Source organism: Saprolegnia diclina (assembly GCF_000281045.1).
Source record: "Saprolegnia diclina VS20 unplaced genomic scaffold supercont1.76, whole genome shotgun sequence".
Classification (NCBI taxonomy): domain Eukaryota; phylum Oomycota; class Saprolegniomycetes; order Saprolegniales; family Saprolegniaceae; genus Saprolegnia; species Saprolegnia diclina.
The window spans coordinates 186,958-200,775 of record NW_008246143.1 but is presented as its reverse complement, the minus strand read 5'-3'; the positions used below and the strand labels follow the sequence as shown (position 1 = coordinate 200,775).

Here is a 13,818-nt window from a genome sequence, read left to right as displayed (position 1 = left end):
TCGGACAACTGCAAGAACTTCTTCGCGACCGTCACCAAGCACATGGCCACGATTGCGCCGCCGTGCACGCTGACGCAGAAGACGGGCCCCACGACGTCGGATGTCGCGGCCAAGCTTTCCTTCGACCAGGCCATCAAGGGCTGGACTGCGTTCTACTCGCCGACGGACAAGCCGACGGACGCGCCCAAGCCGACGGACCCGACGAAGCCGACGGATGCTCCCAAGCCTTCGGATGGCCCCACTAAGACGCCAGCACCAACTTCGGCCGGTGACACCACGACAAAGCCTGACACAACGACGGCCGCGCCCAGCGAAAAGACTACGGCGCCAGTGGCGACTGGTGCCGGCTCGGGTACCGCGGAGCCCAACGCAACGATCGCTACGCCGGCACCAACGGCTACCAAGACCAAGACCAATGCCCCGACACCAGCGCCAAGCTCGGCCGTCTCGGTTGGGCTTTCGGCCATCGTCATGGCGGCCACGGCGGCTGCCGTGTACATGTAAACCTTGTTGTGTGACAAGTATGTGCAAAATATAGTCATGTATGCTTGTGGCAAAGTCCTATTGTACTTGACACTAGGAAGGTGGCCCAACAATGCAACGAGAGTGGCCGAAAGTATCGGATGCAAGAATGTTTCGAGTTGCTCACTCAGGATATATTTGTTGGTACTAGTTGGGGTCCAGTTGCCTGTTTCTTGGAATGGAGACCTGCCTTGTTGTCCTTCAAACAACTAAGTGCATGCAAACGTTCCCGACGGCATTCGTTCACACGTCGTGTCGGCGATGGCGACGCACTTGCCACTGGGTGTGTAGCTTCGGAGCTCTGGGATGCAGTCCATGACAGCCACGTCACCCTTCTTTGGGCAGTGACTTCCACTTGGCGCGAGACCGCTCCCAGAGCAGATAGGACCTGCAATGCAATATGTCGCGTCGCCAACGATCGAAACGTTGATGCACGTCGATGCAGATGGTTGCGGGGTCCGTGTTGACGGTGCTCTGGACCGATGGCCAGTCCTGCAATCCTGCGCCGACTGCGCGACACCGACTTATCAATACACGCTCACAGTGGATCCGCAGCTGCATGTCACGACGACCCACGATGCCGCGTTCGATGGTACCTTCTCGGTGCGCTATAACGGAGGCACCAACTGCGTGCGTCAGCGACAACGGCCGAAAGTGCGCTGGATGCCCCCTCTCGGGTGCACAGCAGGTGGTTCCTTGGAGCGATCCCTTCAGCGTCCAGTTTGCCAGACTTTTTAGCATGTTTCGCGCCCTCACATTCAAATTATTTTTCTTCAAGTGGGTCGAAGCCGCTGTTGAGGACGTTCTTGAGCAGTTCGTTGGCCGCAAGTAGCTCCTTAACGCGCTCGAGCTTCTCCGGGTGCTTACGAACGAGGAAGATGAGGCAGTCGGCATCGAGCTTGCCTTTCGCGATAGAGAGGTCCAGCGCCTTCTTTGTCTACGCAGGGCAGGATGATACATGCCAACACAAGCGGCTCTGTACCATTGAGCGGATGTACTCAATCGTAATCTCTTCCATGAGCTCAACTGTGTCGCTGTCTGGCTCCCATGCATCACCAAATCCATACATCATGTGCTTGACTACACAGAAATGGCATAAGATCGATGGCGACGCCATCGGAAACACGTACTGCTGTCGGCCATCTCCCCTCGAATGAATGGCTTGATGGCCGATGGCGGCGGTGTCATAGCCTCGCGCGTGCCCGAGTTGAGGCGGCGCAAGGGCGACGCCCGTGTCCCACCGGCGCGTGCGACCTTCTCAGCGCCTTGTGCTCCACCGAGCCCATGCCCATCATTCGTCTTCGTCTTGTCGCCGACGTCGCCGGCGCGACGCTTCTTCCCACGCTGCGCGTCCCCGGCGGGCTTCTTGGCAGCCGCTTTCTTGGCCTCCATCGTCCCAACTAATTGGCCGTTCTCGGCAGCTAGTCTCTGTCTAATGCCAAAACAGGGTCAAATATATTGAAAAATGCCAGAAAAGGGTATGCACTGGCCCATGTAAGAGAGATCTATGACTGCTTGGTACTAAACGAGGAGGGAGGGGCGAGACTTTGGTCCGAAATGTTTTGAGCTGTATACCCAAAGATGCACACGCAAAATTATGTGCTGGTGTAGCGTCTGATCAAACGAGCCCCTGTCGACCTCAAGGCTCGATCACGGGTCAATAATAACCCATGGCTCGATTTTGTTTCGCAAGATACCCTTTTTTGGCACAATGGAAAGATACCGCGATATTGCGACGACGGTTCGGACAAGAGCATGGGCAACAGTCGGTCGAGCGGGCGCCGGACGCTGGCGCAGCCAGGCGAGAGCGCGCATGAGATCGTCGTTCAGCCCCACCGCGCGTCGTCGACGCTCGACTCCAAGTATCATCAGCTGCTGCGGCTACTGACTCATCGGCGCGTAGACTCATGGAAGCGCTCCGAGAGCTCAAGGCGCGCAAGGACCACGACGGCGGCGACAAGCACGATCCGTTTACCAAGATCTTGCTCAAGGGTCCGGCGCTGAAGGAGGCCTTTGACAGCGTCCGCGTCACGTTCCGCGAATTCGACAAGCAGCAAAAAGGTCCGTCTTGCATTGGCGCCGTCCGAAGCGACACTCCTCGTAGGCTTCATCGTGTTTGACGACATGGAGAGCGCGCTTAATCGGCTCGGCGGCAACTTTACCAAAGCCGAGATCGACGAAGCGTTCAGCGAGGCCGACATGGCCGAGAACGGCCAGCTCTCGTTCAAAGAGTTCCTCGTCTGCCTCGCCATGGGCTTTGTCCTGCACGTACGTGCATGCTCCTTCAGCGATGACAATAATGAAGCCCGTAGCGGATACCCGCGCTCGAGACGACAGAGACGCCGCAGCTCAGCATCTTTTACGCCCCGCTGTACGCCCCATGACACGCAATGAACATCAACAAGAGGCTCGTCTAGGGCTGGGAAAGCAGAGCCGAAAACACTGCTCTTTGGCGAGGTGGGCTCGCCACATGCCGCTTCGAGCGTGGTTGAATGGGACTTAGGGCAATAAGCTCCGACAGGCCTTCCAGCTGGCGGTCGACGTCTTTCTCTGGTTTGACATGGACGGCGACGGGCTCATTGAAAAGTACACGAGGTTGTTCTGTCTTCCGCCTCGCTCATTTCGAAATAGAGAGGAGATGCTGCGTCGGCTGACCGAGTCCATGCACGAGCACTCGCCGACGAAGAAGATGTCCAAGGTGCGCAAACGTACGTTCCCCTGCTCGATACACGGTCGCTCACGACGAGGTCAGTGGGCTCGACGACCAAGAGCAGCGGTACGTGCCCCGCCAACGCCTTCATCTCGCAAAAGCGCTTCAACGAAATGGATTGGGACCACGACGGTAGCATCACGTTCAAAGTACGGGTTTTATGTCGACCCTACCACGATTGACACTACGCTAGGAATTTCTCATGGCTTTCGAGTCGTGGGTTGGTGTCGACGACGACGAGGACAGTCGCCACCAGGCGTAGTTGCGCATGTCGGCGAAAATACTTCGGTTTATAACAACGTAATCACAACACTACCCGAGCGCATCATCCCGGTTTTTCTCCTTCTTGGCCTCGCAAATGTAGTGGAACCGGTGCCGAAAGTACGCTGATTCAAGGTCGTTGTGGAGGTGATGCACCGCGTACGCTTGGTCCATCGTGACCCACGACCCAACGAGCACCTACGACAGAGTCCATTCGTGTCGCATAGATACGAACTGCGTACCATGAAGAGAGGCGAGTCGAGAAAATCTGGGAGCTCAATGGAGCGGAGAGTGTCCATGACCTCGGCCACGGCGTCGTGGAAGTAGGCGCGGTCGACGTGCTCGAGGTTGTCGGTGAGGAACTCATGCATGTGCTCGGGGAGGTCCAGCGGCGTTTTGGACGTCTCGATGTTGATGTACTTTTCGACAATCTTTTTGGCGCAGCGCAGCACAATTTGGTTGGACGGCAGCCTTCGGAATTCCTCGACCTAGCGAAACTGAGCTCGAAACGAAGGGATGCTGCGTCGTACTTCTTCCCAGAAAAGGAGGTTCTCGACACAGTGCTGGCTCTTGCAATAGCTCTTGAAGTTGGCGAGGAAAGCGGCGTCCGATAGGAAGATCTCCAGATGCGGGATTTCCAGCTTTCCTAGCACCCAGTTTCACGCCATCCACAATCGAATCGCTACCTCGTGCTACAGCCTCGTCGAGCTCCTTTGCCAACTCTGGGTTATAATCTTGGAGGTTGAGCTCGAGGTATATCGGCGACTTGAGGTACCGGCGCAAGGCGTCTCGTAGCAGCCCTACGGAGCGAAATTGTTTGCAAGCAGATAAACAAAGCTGGTTAGGGGACCCTGCTTTACGCGGGCGACAACTGCTTTAAACATGTCGATGGTTGGCGACGAGAGCTTGGTCTCGATCTCTTGGCGCATCTTGGTGCTGGTATCGACTTGGAGCTTGGAGGACTCGCTCAGGTACTTTTTGTACAGTTTTTTTGCCGTGTGCTGCATAAATTCAATGCCGGGTAGACCTTCGTACTCGTCGACCTGCAGAAATTTGTGAATTCGCGACGCGCTGCGACTCGAGTCACCTCGTCGATGAATGCAACGTAGTGGGCGTTTCCCTTTACGGACAAAAACTGCTTGAAGGCTCGGTGTCCGAGCTTGTCGTGGAGGAGGAGCATGAGTGTGTTTGGCGCCAGAGGCTTTGGTGCGTTGGCGATGGCTTCGACAGGGACAGACAGCGCTCGTTGGATAAGCCTGAATTTTTTTATCAAACTCGGATACACTCGAACTCAGAAACGTACACGGATGGACTCATTGCATCCAGCTCGGCCATAAGCGTCTCCATTTGCTCAGCCGAGATTTCGGGGTGGTACTCGTCCCACGGTTGAGGCGACACGGCCTCGGTTTGGCAGTATTTAATGTACGGCTCCGAGACGCTAACGAGAGCATGAGACTTTGCAATAGGATTTGTCGGTACCTGAAGCGCGGCCAGAGCTCGACGCGAATGTACTCGAGCACGAGGTATTGTGCGTCGAAGAACACCGAGGGCTCAAAAGACGCGTCGTCCGGAATGGCAAACTCATTGTGCAGGCGTATGGAGAGATTCAGATACCGCTTCGCACCAGGCTTGAGGTACGTGTCATAGATCTTGCGCGCCGTGGCCTGAACGAAGGACTGGTTGGGGAGGCGTTTGCACTCGTCGACTTCGAGGAAGAAGAGGAGGTTTTCTAATTTGCACGTTGTAAGTCGAATGCAATGGCGGGTGACGCGACGCACCGGATGACATGTTTTCGATGCAATAGCTCTTGAAGTAACGCAACTTCCACTTGTCGGCCATGACAGCCTCGAAGCTGTAGTTGCTGTCGTACTGGAACATTGGCAGTCTACAAACGCCGTCATCAGACCAACGCGTGGCGCTCAAGCGTCGCACGAAGGCTTCTCGCGGAGTAAAGCAAAGCGCGAGCGAGGCTTCTTCTCCGACGCCTGCGTCTCACACGCCGATTGCATGGAGTGGAAGAGTTTGTGCTTTCGGAACCGAGGAAACACGTCCTTCTTGAGATCGCGGAGGCAAAGCGCTTGCGCCTCGGCAAAGACGCCTGTGCTGTGGTTAGGCGCCATCCAATTCAATAGAACGCACCCGCGGACTGGATGCCAGCTGTTGACTCGCACGTCTTTTGGATCTCGCGAAGGACGTTGGTGGGTACACAGATTGGCGTCGGAGCCGCGGCGCTCACAAACTTGTGGTAGATCTTCTGGAGCATGCGATCCGTGTACTGAGCACTGGGAAGGGACCGCAGGTGCTGGACGTCGGCCCAGAAAAGCAGCCGGTCGGACGCGAACGGAATACTGTGGCAGTAAGCGACCATGAGCTTGATCGTCACGGGGTCAAAAAGCACGTCCATCGTGAACGCCATTGTCATGTCGTTGGCGAGATTAGCGTGCAGCGAGCCCCTTAGGTACTTTGTGTGGTCAACAGTGTGGATCGGCACCGTGCCTGCAGCAGCACTTTTCCGAACTTCGGTGGCCGACTGTGGCAGCTTTTCGTAGCTCAGCGAGCGCAGACGAGGAGAGCGGGACGCGTTGCCAAAGATCGATGGAGTTAGCGGCGCGTAAAAGTCTTTTTTCGAGGCTACATCTTCCGGAGGTGGCGCACTCTCGTCGACAACGGCGTCCGCGCCCGGCTTGATGCGGTACACAGCTTCCTACACATGAGTAGCACTTGATGATCGTTCTTATCGAGGGTACCTTTTCCATCGCGATAAGGCGCGGTTTGATCTTGGTCGATGTCTCCTTCTCGTTGCGCACATGCTATGACGCAACCGTCGCGTTAGCGTCACTGGCGGCGGTCGCAGCAGCGCACCTCATCCTCGAACGATTGGAGGTTGCGGCCCACAGACGCGCTGCCCCCCATGACAGAAAGGACATGGACGCCGTGCGGGCGTTGGCGAGGCTATTTATAGATGAAACTCATCCTTGGTGGCAACGACCGGTGGACGTCTGGGTGGACGTGGGCATCGGTCGCTCAAGCCAGCCGATCCAAAGGTAAATTTGAGTTGGAATTCAAGGGAAAAAATGCGCGGGAAAATGGCGTAGTGGCGTCAACGACGCTAGTAGAAGCTGCTTTGTTGTTGACGTGGGTGCCGAGGCGCCACGTACGAAAGAAACCGGAGACAGGGTATTTTTAGGTGGCAACCGTGGGCGCCAGTTTTGAAGTCGAATGGGAGCAGGTGCGTCGGTTGGACAGGACGACGTCCTTGCCATCGTCCGCGAGGTACGCGTGAGATTTCCTGCAATAGCGACGACGATGGTGGTGTAGGAAACAGCAGCTGGCGCCGATCAGCAACTGCCGGACGAAGAGGTGTTTGCCAAGATCCAAGCGCGTATTCAGCTCCTAAATGATGAGCTACCCGATTCGGCCCGGGTAGTTCAGACCTCAACAGTGATTTTGTTGGCTAACAGGCGTGTCTAGACCCTTGACGAAGCGAGCGACAAGGTTGTCCAGATGTCGGACGACCCGAGTTTGCAGGCAAGCCCAAGCAACCCGTCGCTGGGCAAACTCTCGTCCCTAAGCTACGTCGATGTGACGTCTGCGACCCAGCAAGAACACGTTCGTCAAGTGAGCCAAAGCATGAAGACCATTCCAACGACGCTCAAGCAAGACCACACCAAGTACCGTCGACCGACAATCACGCGCGAGCTTGTGGAAGAGCTCTCGATGGCCTTTACGATCGACGTGCTTGTGGACCCCGCCACGTTCAAGCTCCTCGTCGCCTTTGCCAAGGACATTCCGCTGGCTGTGGATCGCCTCCACTTTTGGGCTGACGTTCAAAACTACCGGTCGCTACCGAGTGCCCAGTACACAGACCGCATGCTCAAGAAAATCTACGAAAAATTTGTCAGTCCGTCTGCGGCGACCCCAATTTGTGTCCCGACACAGATGCTCGCGGACTTGCGTGCATTGTACGAGGCACCGGGCGGTATCCAGTCGGCAGGTACGTTGCCCTATTTTGTGAGTTATACTGGATGCTGAGAAGTACTTAGGAACGTTCAATGAGGCGCAAGCGCTATGCAAGCGGGACCTGGAGAAGGACGTGTTTCCACGATTCCGCAAGCACGCACTTTTCCAGAATATGGTGTCGCTTTGCGAGCAAGAGGGTGACCGCCACCCTTCGGCGCGCTCGTGCGTTGGGCAGCCCGACGCGTACGTAACGTGACAGAGGATTCAAGTGACCACGGGGGTAGGCTTCCGCTGGACGTCGACTCAAGCTACAGTTTTGAAGCCGTCTTGAGCGACGAGACCAAGCTGCGCTTCTTCAAGACCTACTGCATCGAATCGCGCACTGCGGGTACAGAAATCGTGTCTGGGTTTGTGCTATTTTATGACTCTGGTTGCAGAGAACCTCGTGTTTTACTGCGAGGTCGAGGAATGCAAGCGCCTACCCAACCAGTCGTACATCCAAGCGCGTGCGCGCAAAATCTACGACACGTACATCAAGGAAGGTGCCAAGCGATTCATCAACTTATCTACGGCGATGCACGAAGAGATGACGGCCAAGAGCGAGGGCACGTTTGACCCCATTATGTACCATGACGCACAGTACATGGTCGTCGAGTACATGCGCCTGGAACTTTGGGGTCCCTTCAGGTTCGCAAAGTGAGTTGCCGTCAACTTTGATTCATGGATGTACCGTAGTCACTCGCCAGAGTACCTAGCCTACACGCAGCAGCAATCGACGTCAACGTCGGGGCCCCAGCACTGGGATCCTTACCACCCAGCCATCACAGAGGAACAAATGCGCGTGCTCATGGCGCAGCTCGATAAGACTGACCCGACAGAGTCCGCAGAATTTCGCTGTTCTGCGACTGAGTGCGAACATGCGTAGACTATACAATCGGGCGATGGCTATCCCAGTTTCGGCGCTTGCAAACGTCGGAAAGGCGAGCTCGGTCCAGGTCGACCCGGTCGTTATGCTGCTTCACGACAAGATTGCACACCGAGCGTTCAAGGCATTCCTGGGCAAGCGCGCCAAGGACCATTGTGTCGCGTTTATCGATGAAGTGGACGAGTTCAACACGCTACCAGGCATTGAATTTATGCACCACACGGCCAAGAAGCTCTACAAAAAGTACGTTGCCGAGTCGGCCAAGCTTCAAGTCGACATGAGCACCAAGCTGCGTCAAGACATTGTTGCGAAGCTCTCGTCCCCAACCATCGACATGTTCAAGCCTGTGGTCGCTCACGTCAAGCAGGGTAGACACTGCTACAAAATTATGGAAAATCATTCCCGAGTCTGCTGTCCTAGGGCTTCTGCGCGACTCGTTGCTACGATACTTCAAGTCCTCGACGTTTGCGGAGCTCAAGCTTGGCACGACCGACCCTCAGTTGGGATCGGAGATCGCTGCCGCTGTGACCAAAGGTATGTTTGCATCAGCTTTCAGTCAACACAACACGTCGCAGGCATGCTGGAGATGCCTCACTTGGAGGTGATTTTGGCCAACCCGCAGTATGTCGGCAACTTCAAGAAGTTTCTTCGCTCGCAGCACTGCGTCGAAAACCTCATCTTCTACGAAGAGGTGCGTCGGCTCCGATACTTTATAGCTAAAGTGTATACTTTAGGTCGAGGAATTTCGGCGTCTGCCATCGTACCAAATTGTGCTGCGGAGTGCGAAAAAGATCATCGACAAGTACATCAATGTCAACACGTCGCGGCACCCTATCCAGCTGCCCGAACACCTCCATGACGCGATCGTGTCCAACTTGAACCAGGCGGACAAGACGTACTTCACAGACGCAGTCCAAGAGGTGATGGAATCGCTTCGCACCCAGGACGTGCCCGACTTTCTCGACTCGTCCGGATTTCTGGTTTGTTCGAGCCTTGGCCGAAGTGCCTTTTGACCTTCATGCATCATAGGCACTCGTGGGCTCGTGGGTGCTCATGGACGAGCAGTACGCGATCCGGCAGCTCATTGGAGATCTCGAGCTCGCGTACTTTCGCCACCGACTGTACCAATCCCAGGGAAAGCCGAAATCAGTGCGCTAGTGGGTACCACTCGCAAGCCTCTGTGTACCATACTACGTACGACTTTATAATTGCACATCAGTAAAACTAGACCGAGTTTGTATTCAGAGAGATCATTTCACGAAGCTCGTCCCACTTGAGGAGGGTCGATCGAACGTTGTCGTGGAGTTTCTGAAGACGTCGACGAACGTCAGGCGACGAGAACGCATGTGCGTTGACTGTTGTCTCCCATTGCCGAAGCAGTGGTAAATACCTTTTGCGAAGATGGAGGGCGCCCTCTTTGACGGCAGTCTGTACGTGCTCGAGTGACGGCGCTGGTGCGTGTAGGGCAGGCACCGTAATTGTAAGCGAGTACGCGGCGCTACCGAGACCGCACTGAGCAATAACGTCCGCGAGCGTCAAGTGCGCCGCAGAGGTGTGCGCAACAACGGATGACGGCACAACGTCTTCCCACTCTTCGTCATCGTTGTCGTCGCTGTGAAGGACCTCGGTCACGGGTGGTAGCGTCGGCAGGAGCGCCTCAAACTTGTCTTCGACCGTTGGCACGAGTATGGCAAGGCCCGCTTCCATCTCTTGCAATACAAGACCGATGGCTGTTTCCGCATCTCCCAATTCGGAGCATACGTGCGTGTACTGAATCTCAGTCATGCGGGTCGTCGCTGCAGCGTCCTCAGTCGCTGCGCGTGCCTTTGCTCGGTGGTCGTGTAGAAGACCTTTGAACTTGGGCGGTATTGCCTCGATCGCTGCATGAAGCTGGGGGTATGTTGATCGATACTGCGCATCCCAGTGCTCTAGCAGCTCGAGGAGCTCCACCGAGTACAGTCGCTTGGACGCCCAGAGGGAGAAGATGGGGTACATCGCTCGAACGAATTCGTCGCGAAACACTTTGGAGCGGGAAAAGAGGCTCGAGAGAACGGCAATGACCTATGGTTCAACTTGAGCATGCGCAGCGCTGATCGAGGGAGAGACGTGATGCATTGGCGGCGCAACGCTCTGCAGCGCTGCAAGAATGGACGCGAGGGCGCGCCGCACTGCTAGCGCTTGGTTGGGCGCGTCTCGGACGCTCTTCTTGATCATCGCGACCGCCTCCGCTTCCGATATCTCGCGCCCCCGCTTCCTCTTGCGCCGCGCTGGCCCAAAGAGCCGCGCGAGCCCCTCGTCGAGCTCTTCGTTGCTGTTTGTCATCACTGGTGTGTGTGAAAGGTGTAAAACGTGAAAAATTTGGGAAAGCTCGCCCGTTGTTGTTGGAATGAGTCTATTGAGATATTTCCTACAGGTTTTTCTGTTTTGTTCACAGAGGTCGGCCAATTGAATTTGCATGCGCGCAGCTGGATTTGAACCCGCTATCCGTTGGGAAAGCTCGCCCGTGGGCAGGTGACATATCTTTCGCACGTTTGTCCCGACGACGGTGGACGTCGTCGCGTCGGTCGAACCAAACATGCGAAGCCATTCGACTTCACTTGCGCACTCCTGGTAGCAACGGTCTCATAACGTTGGCACTCGTGATCGCAGCCCCATGTCGTCGTGATGTGCACCCCCTGGATTGCAGCATTTTGAAGCATATGAGGTCCGAAGAAGACCAGCGCGACTTGCGCTACTGTGTATGGTGTCGTCAGCGAGTCCCATTTGAATGGATGGGTCAAATGTGATCAAGTGCAGAAATTGGCCTTGAGCGCACGAGCTGAGCGTGCGACTTTGAGGCGAACAATCGTTTGTTGCTCGCTCGAACCTCATCGCATCAGTTTGAACTTCAATCGCATCTTAGAACCAGGTGCAGATGCGGTGGGCGGAATCAAGGTTGTGGCGACCGTCTGCACCCACTGCACTTGCGTGTGGCTTGCGTAGTATCTTTTACCCAAGCGACAGCGTGCCACGTCAGATGCCAATACCGTACAGCGTACTAGTACTCAACATGCAGCGGCTTGCAAAATCAAACGTTATTTAGCCCTTGGGGCGGCAGCACACTGTTGTTGTTGTTGCTGTGTCCATCACACCTCAATCGAACATCGAGACGGCGCGCGGGTTGTCGTTCAGGAACCCCGAGTGTGGACGTCTCTTCGTCGATTTTTCGCAATTTAATATTCCAATGCGGGTGTTACAGTGGATGGACCTGAGATGCTCTTGATAGCAATAACGTATGGTGCATGATTGAGTGCACTTTCCGCTGTCGTCCAACGACGTCCGAGGAAGGACGTTGGCGCTGCTGCTTGTTCTATTTCGAGCCCACGCTTGGACCCCGGCCATGGTCATTTCCCATTACCTCTGCGAACGACCAACTCAGCTAAAGTATGTTGCCGATCACGTCCTTCCCGCGCCGCTTTGTGACCTCCAACAAGCGCCATTTTGCCCGTGCGCTCTCTGCGGTGTCGACTCCTACGGGGCCACTCGGTCATCACCAGAAAGCCCCGAAGGAGTTGCCTCGCCGTGACCGTGCTCAGCACGTCCATGTGCGGGCGCGCCAGAACACGAATGACGAGGTGGCGATCACGATCGAGGCTGCATCCGGAATCCAGCCCGAGGTCGACTGGTACACGACAACGCCGCGCACGCCATTCAACGACCCTGCGTTCCCCGGCCTCCTCGACGACGGGCGACTGCATTCAGTCGCCATGACGAACCTCGCCACGTGCACGCGCCAGGACGTTCTCGACTACTTGGACAACACGTGGGCACTCACGGACATGCTCTTCTCGAGCTTCCAGAACGAAGAGGCTTTTGTCGTCCCGCCCCCGCACGGCCTACGTCACCCGATGGCCTTTTATTACGGGCACCCGACCTGCTTCTACGTCAACAAGTGCCGCCTCGCCGGCCTGCTCCAGGGTCCTGTGAACCCGGGCTTCGAGGACCTATTCGAGGTCGGCGTTGATGAGATGCGCTGGGACGATATGTCCAAGAATGAGAAGGAATGGCCGTGCCTCCACGATATGCAAGCGTATCGGCGCCAGGTGTACGGCCTCATCAAATCGATTGTGCTGTCGCACCCAGAGCTCGAGGATGGCCACGCACCGATTACGCCGGCGTCGCAGACTTGGGCGCTTTTTATGGCAATGGAGCATGACCGTATCCATCTCGAGACGTCGTCGATGCTCATGCAAGAGCACAACGTTGATAACTTTGAGAAGCCGGCGCTCTTCCCGGCGTATCACGACAGCGCCAGCCGCGTCCGATCCAAGGTACCAGTCGAAGGCACCGACTTCCCGTCCAACTCGATGGTTACCGTTGCCGGCGGGGCCGTGCACTTGGGGAAGAACACGAGTTACCCGTCGTTTGGCTGGGACAACGAGTACGGCGCCAAGGACGTTGAGGTCGGGCCGTTCCGTGCATCGTCGCAGCTCGTGTCGAACGGCGAGTTCTGGCAGTTTGTCAAGGACTCCGGGTATCTCAATCCCTCGTACTGGACGACAACGGGGTGGGCGTGGCGCTCATACCGCAACACGAAATGGCCCGCCTTTTGGCGCCCAGACGGTCCGCAAGGCAGTCACGAGTACATGCTCCGAGCCATTTTCGACGAAATTCCGATGCAATGGAACTGGCCGGCCCAAGTCAACCTCCATGAAGCGCACGCATACTGCAAGTGGAAGCAAGCCAAAGACGAGGCGTCCGACGAAGTGTACCACGTGCTCACGGAGCCGATGCACCACCTCATGCGCGAGGAGCACGAGCGGGCCAACGACCAGAGCGACGCGATCTTGAAGCTGCCGGCAGCTGCGACTATGGCTTCCGCGTTGGGCCGCAACACGAACGTGGCGTTTGCAAGCTTTACACCCGTCGATGCACACCCCGCGAACAGCAACGGCTTTCGAGACGTCTTTGGCAACGCGTGGGAGTGGTGCGAGGACCGCATGAGCCCGCTTCCGGGCTTCGAGATCCACCCGGTCTACGACGACTTCACCGTGCCGTGCTTTGACGGCGAGCACCACGTAATCATGGGCGGCTCGTACATGAGCAGTGGCGACAACGGTGGCTCCAAGTTTGCGCGGTACCATTTCCGTCCGCACTTTTTCCAGCACGCTGGCTTCCGCGTTGCAGCGTCGCCGGTGGATACTTCGACCGACAGCTACGAGCTCGTGACCTCGTGCCTCAACGCGCCCGGGCCCCACGCCAAGCCGCAGCCGTACCGCACTTCGTCAATCGTGTCGCTCCAGACTGCCAGCGGCTCGGTTTTCCTCACGAAGCTCGAGCAGCAAGCCGCGGGAGCTTGGCGTGACTTCACCGCTGGCGTTGTGCTCAACGAATTGCCGGTGAACGCAACATTGACAGATGCAACTGCTGCGCTCGCGTCTGGCGAGATTATGCTTGTGAC

The 13,818-nt window shown here is 56.5% G+C and overlaps 7 protein-coding genes across 7 annotated transcripts; 4 read left to right on the top strand and 3 right to left on the bottom strand.

The window, feature by feature from the left end:
• Window positions 1-42: 42 nt before the first annotated feature.
• SDRG_14721 (hypothetical protein) lies at window positions 43-564 on the top strand (the record flags this gene model as incomplete). The annotated part of the gene is made up of 1 exon (XM_008620873.1): window positions 43-564. One exon carries the CDS (start codon window positions 43-45, stop codon window positions 502-504), a length of 462 nt encoding a protein of 153 aa, XP_008619095.1. The 3' UTR covers window positions 505-564.
• A 629-nt stretch (window positions 565-1,193) lies between these two features.
• SDRG_14720 (hypothetical protein) lies at window positions 1,194-1,950 on the bottom strand. The gene is made up of 3 exons (XM_008620872.1): window positions 1,653-1,950; window positions 1,505-1,602; window positions 1,194-1,459 (listed from the first exon to the last, which is right to left on the bottom strand). Exons 1-3 carry the CDS (start codon window positions 1,912-1,914, stop codon window positions 1,286-1,288), a joined length of 534 nt encoding a protein of 177 aa, XP_008619094.1. The 5' UTR covers window positions 1,915-1,950; the 3' UTR covers window positions 1,194-1,285.
• Window positions 1,951-2,277: 327 nt separating this feature from the next.
• On the top strand, window positions 2,278-3,494 carry SDRG_14719 (hypothetical protein; the record flags this gene model as incomplete). The annotated part of the gene is made up of 9 exons (XM_008620871.1): window positions 2,278-2,384; window positions 2,426-2,583; window positions 2,627-2,790; window positions 2,835-2,893; window positions 2,940-2,979; window positions 3,026-3,108; window positions 3,154-3,230; window positions 3,275-3,381; window positions 3,426-3,494. 9 exons carry the CDS (start codon window positions 2,278-2,280, stop codon window positions 3,492-3,494), a joined length of 864 nt encoding a protein of 287 aa, XP_008619093.1.
• On the bottom strand, window positions 3,432-6,441 carry SDRG_14718 (hypothetical protein). The gene is made up of 13 exons (XM_008620870.1): window positions 6,356-6,441; window positions 6,241-6,303; window positions 5,633-6,197; window positions 5,426-5,591; window positions 5,272-5,378; window positions 4,973-5,222; window positions 4,797-4,931; window positions 4,581-4,749; window positions 4,344-4,536; window positions 4,180-4,293; window positions 4,024-4,139; window positions 3,736-3,981; window positions 3,432-3,691 (listed from the first exon to the last, which is right to left on the bottom strand). The coding sequence occupies exons 1-13, from the start codon at window positions 6,404-6,406 to the stop codon at window positions 3,545-3,547; spliced, it is 2,322 nt and encodes a 773-aa protein (XP_008619092.1). The 5' UTR covers window positions 6,407-6,441; the 3' UTR covers window positions 3,432-3,544.
• A 271-nt stretch (window positions 6,442-6,712) lies between these two features.
• On the top strand, window positions 6,713-9,536 carry SDRG_14717 (hypothetical protein; the record flags this gene model as incomplete). The annotated part of the gene is made up of 12 exons (XM_008620869.1): window positions 6,713-6,766; window positions 6,812-6,916; window positions 6,965-7,487; window positions 7,537-7,696; window positions 7,738-7,841; window positions 7,891-8,140; window positions 8,189-8,332; window positions 8,379-8,746; window positions 8,799-8,902; window positions 8,935-9,069; window positions 9,113-9,358; window positions 9,408-9,536. 12 exons carry the CDS (start codon window positions 6,713-6,715, stop codon window positions 9,534-9,536), a joined length of 2,322 nt encoding a protein of 773 aa, XP_008619091.1.
• A 37-nt stretch (window positions 9,537-9,573) lies between these two features.
• On the bottom strand, window positions 9,574-10,727 carry SDRG_14716 (hypothetical protein). Its single transcript, XM_008620868.1, has 2 exons — window positions 10,485-10,727; window positions 9,574-10,439 (listed from the first exon to the last, which is right to left on the bottom strand). The coding sequence occupies exons 1-2, from the start codon at window positions 10,698-10,700 to the stop codon at window positions 9,603-9,605; spliced, it is 1,053 nt and encodes a 350-aa protein (XP_008619090.1). The 5' UTR covers window positions 10,701-10,727; the 3' UTR covers window positions 9,574-9,602.
• A 1,076-nt stretch (window positions 10,728-11,803) lies between these two features.
• On the top strand, window positions 11,804-13,760 carry SDRG_14715 (hypothetical protein; the record flags this gene model as incomplete). Its single annotated transcript, XM_008620867.1, has 2 exons — window positions 11,804-13,650; window positions 13,700-13,760. The coding sequence occupies 2 exons, from the start codon at window positions 11,804-11,806 to the stop codon at window positions 13,758-13,760; spliced, it is 1,908 nt and encodes a 635-aa protein (XP_008619089.1).
• Between the last annotated feature and the right edge of the window lie 58 nt (window positions 13,761-13,818).

Bases quoted from the DNA above. Each gene is read 5' to 3' on its own strand.
- SDRG_14720 (XM_008620872.1), bottom strand. From the start codon at position 1,914: ATGGAGGCCAAGAAAGCGGCTGCCAAGAAGCCCGCCGGGGACGCGCAG. The intron at 1,603-1,652 runs GTACGTGTTTCC...ATTTCTGTGTAG, and splicing joins AGGGGAGATGGCCGACAGCA to TCAAGCACATGATGTATGGA. The intron at 1,460-1,504 runs GTACAGAGCCGC...TGCCCTGCGTAG, and splicing joins TTGAGTACATCCGCTCAATG to ACAAAGAAGGCGCTGGACCT.
- SDRG_14718 (XM_008620870.1), bottom strand. From the start codon at position 6,406: ATGGGGGGCAGCGCGTCTGTGGGCCGCAACCTCCAATCGTTCGAGGAT. The intron at 4,537-4,580 runs GTGACTCGAGTC...AAATTTCTGCAG, and splicing joins ACGTTGCATTCATCGACGAG to GTCGACGAGTACGAAGGTCT. The intron at 4,294-4,343 runs GTCCCCTAACCA...TTCGCTCCGTAG, and splicing joins TGTCGCCCGCGTAAAGCAGG to GGCTGCTACGAGACGCCTTG.
- SDRG_14716 (XM_008620868.1), bottom strand. From the start codon at position 10,700: ATGACAAACAGCAACGAAGAGCTCGACGAGGGGCTCGCGCGGCTCTTT. The intron at 10,440-10,484 runs GTCTCTCCCTCG...GTTGAACCATAG, and splicing joins TTGCGCCGCCAATGCATCAC to GTCATTGCCGTTCTCTCGAG.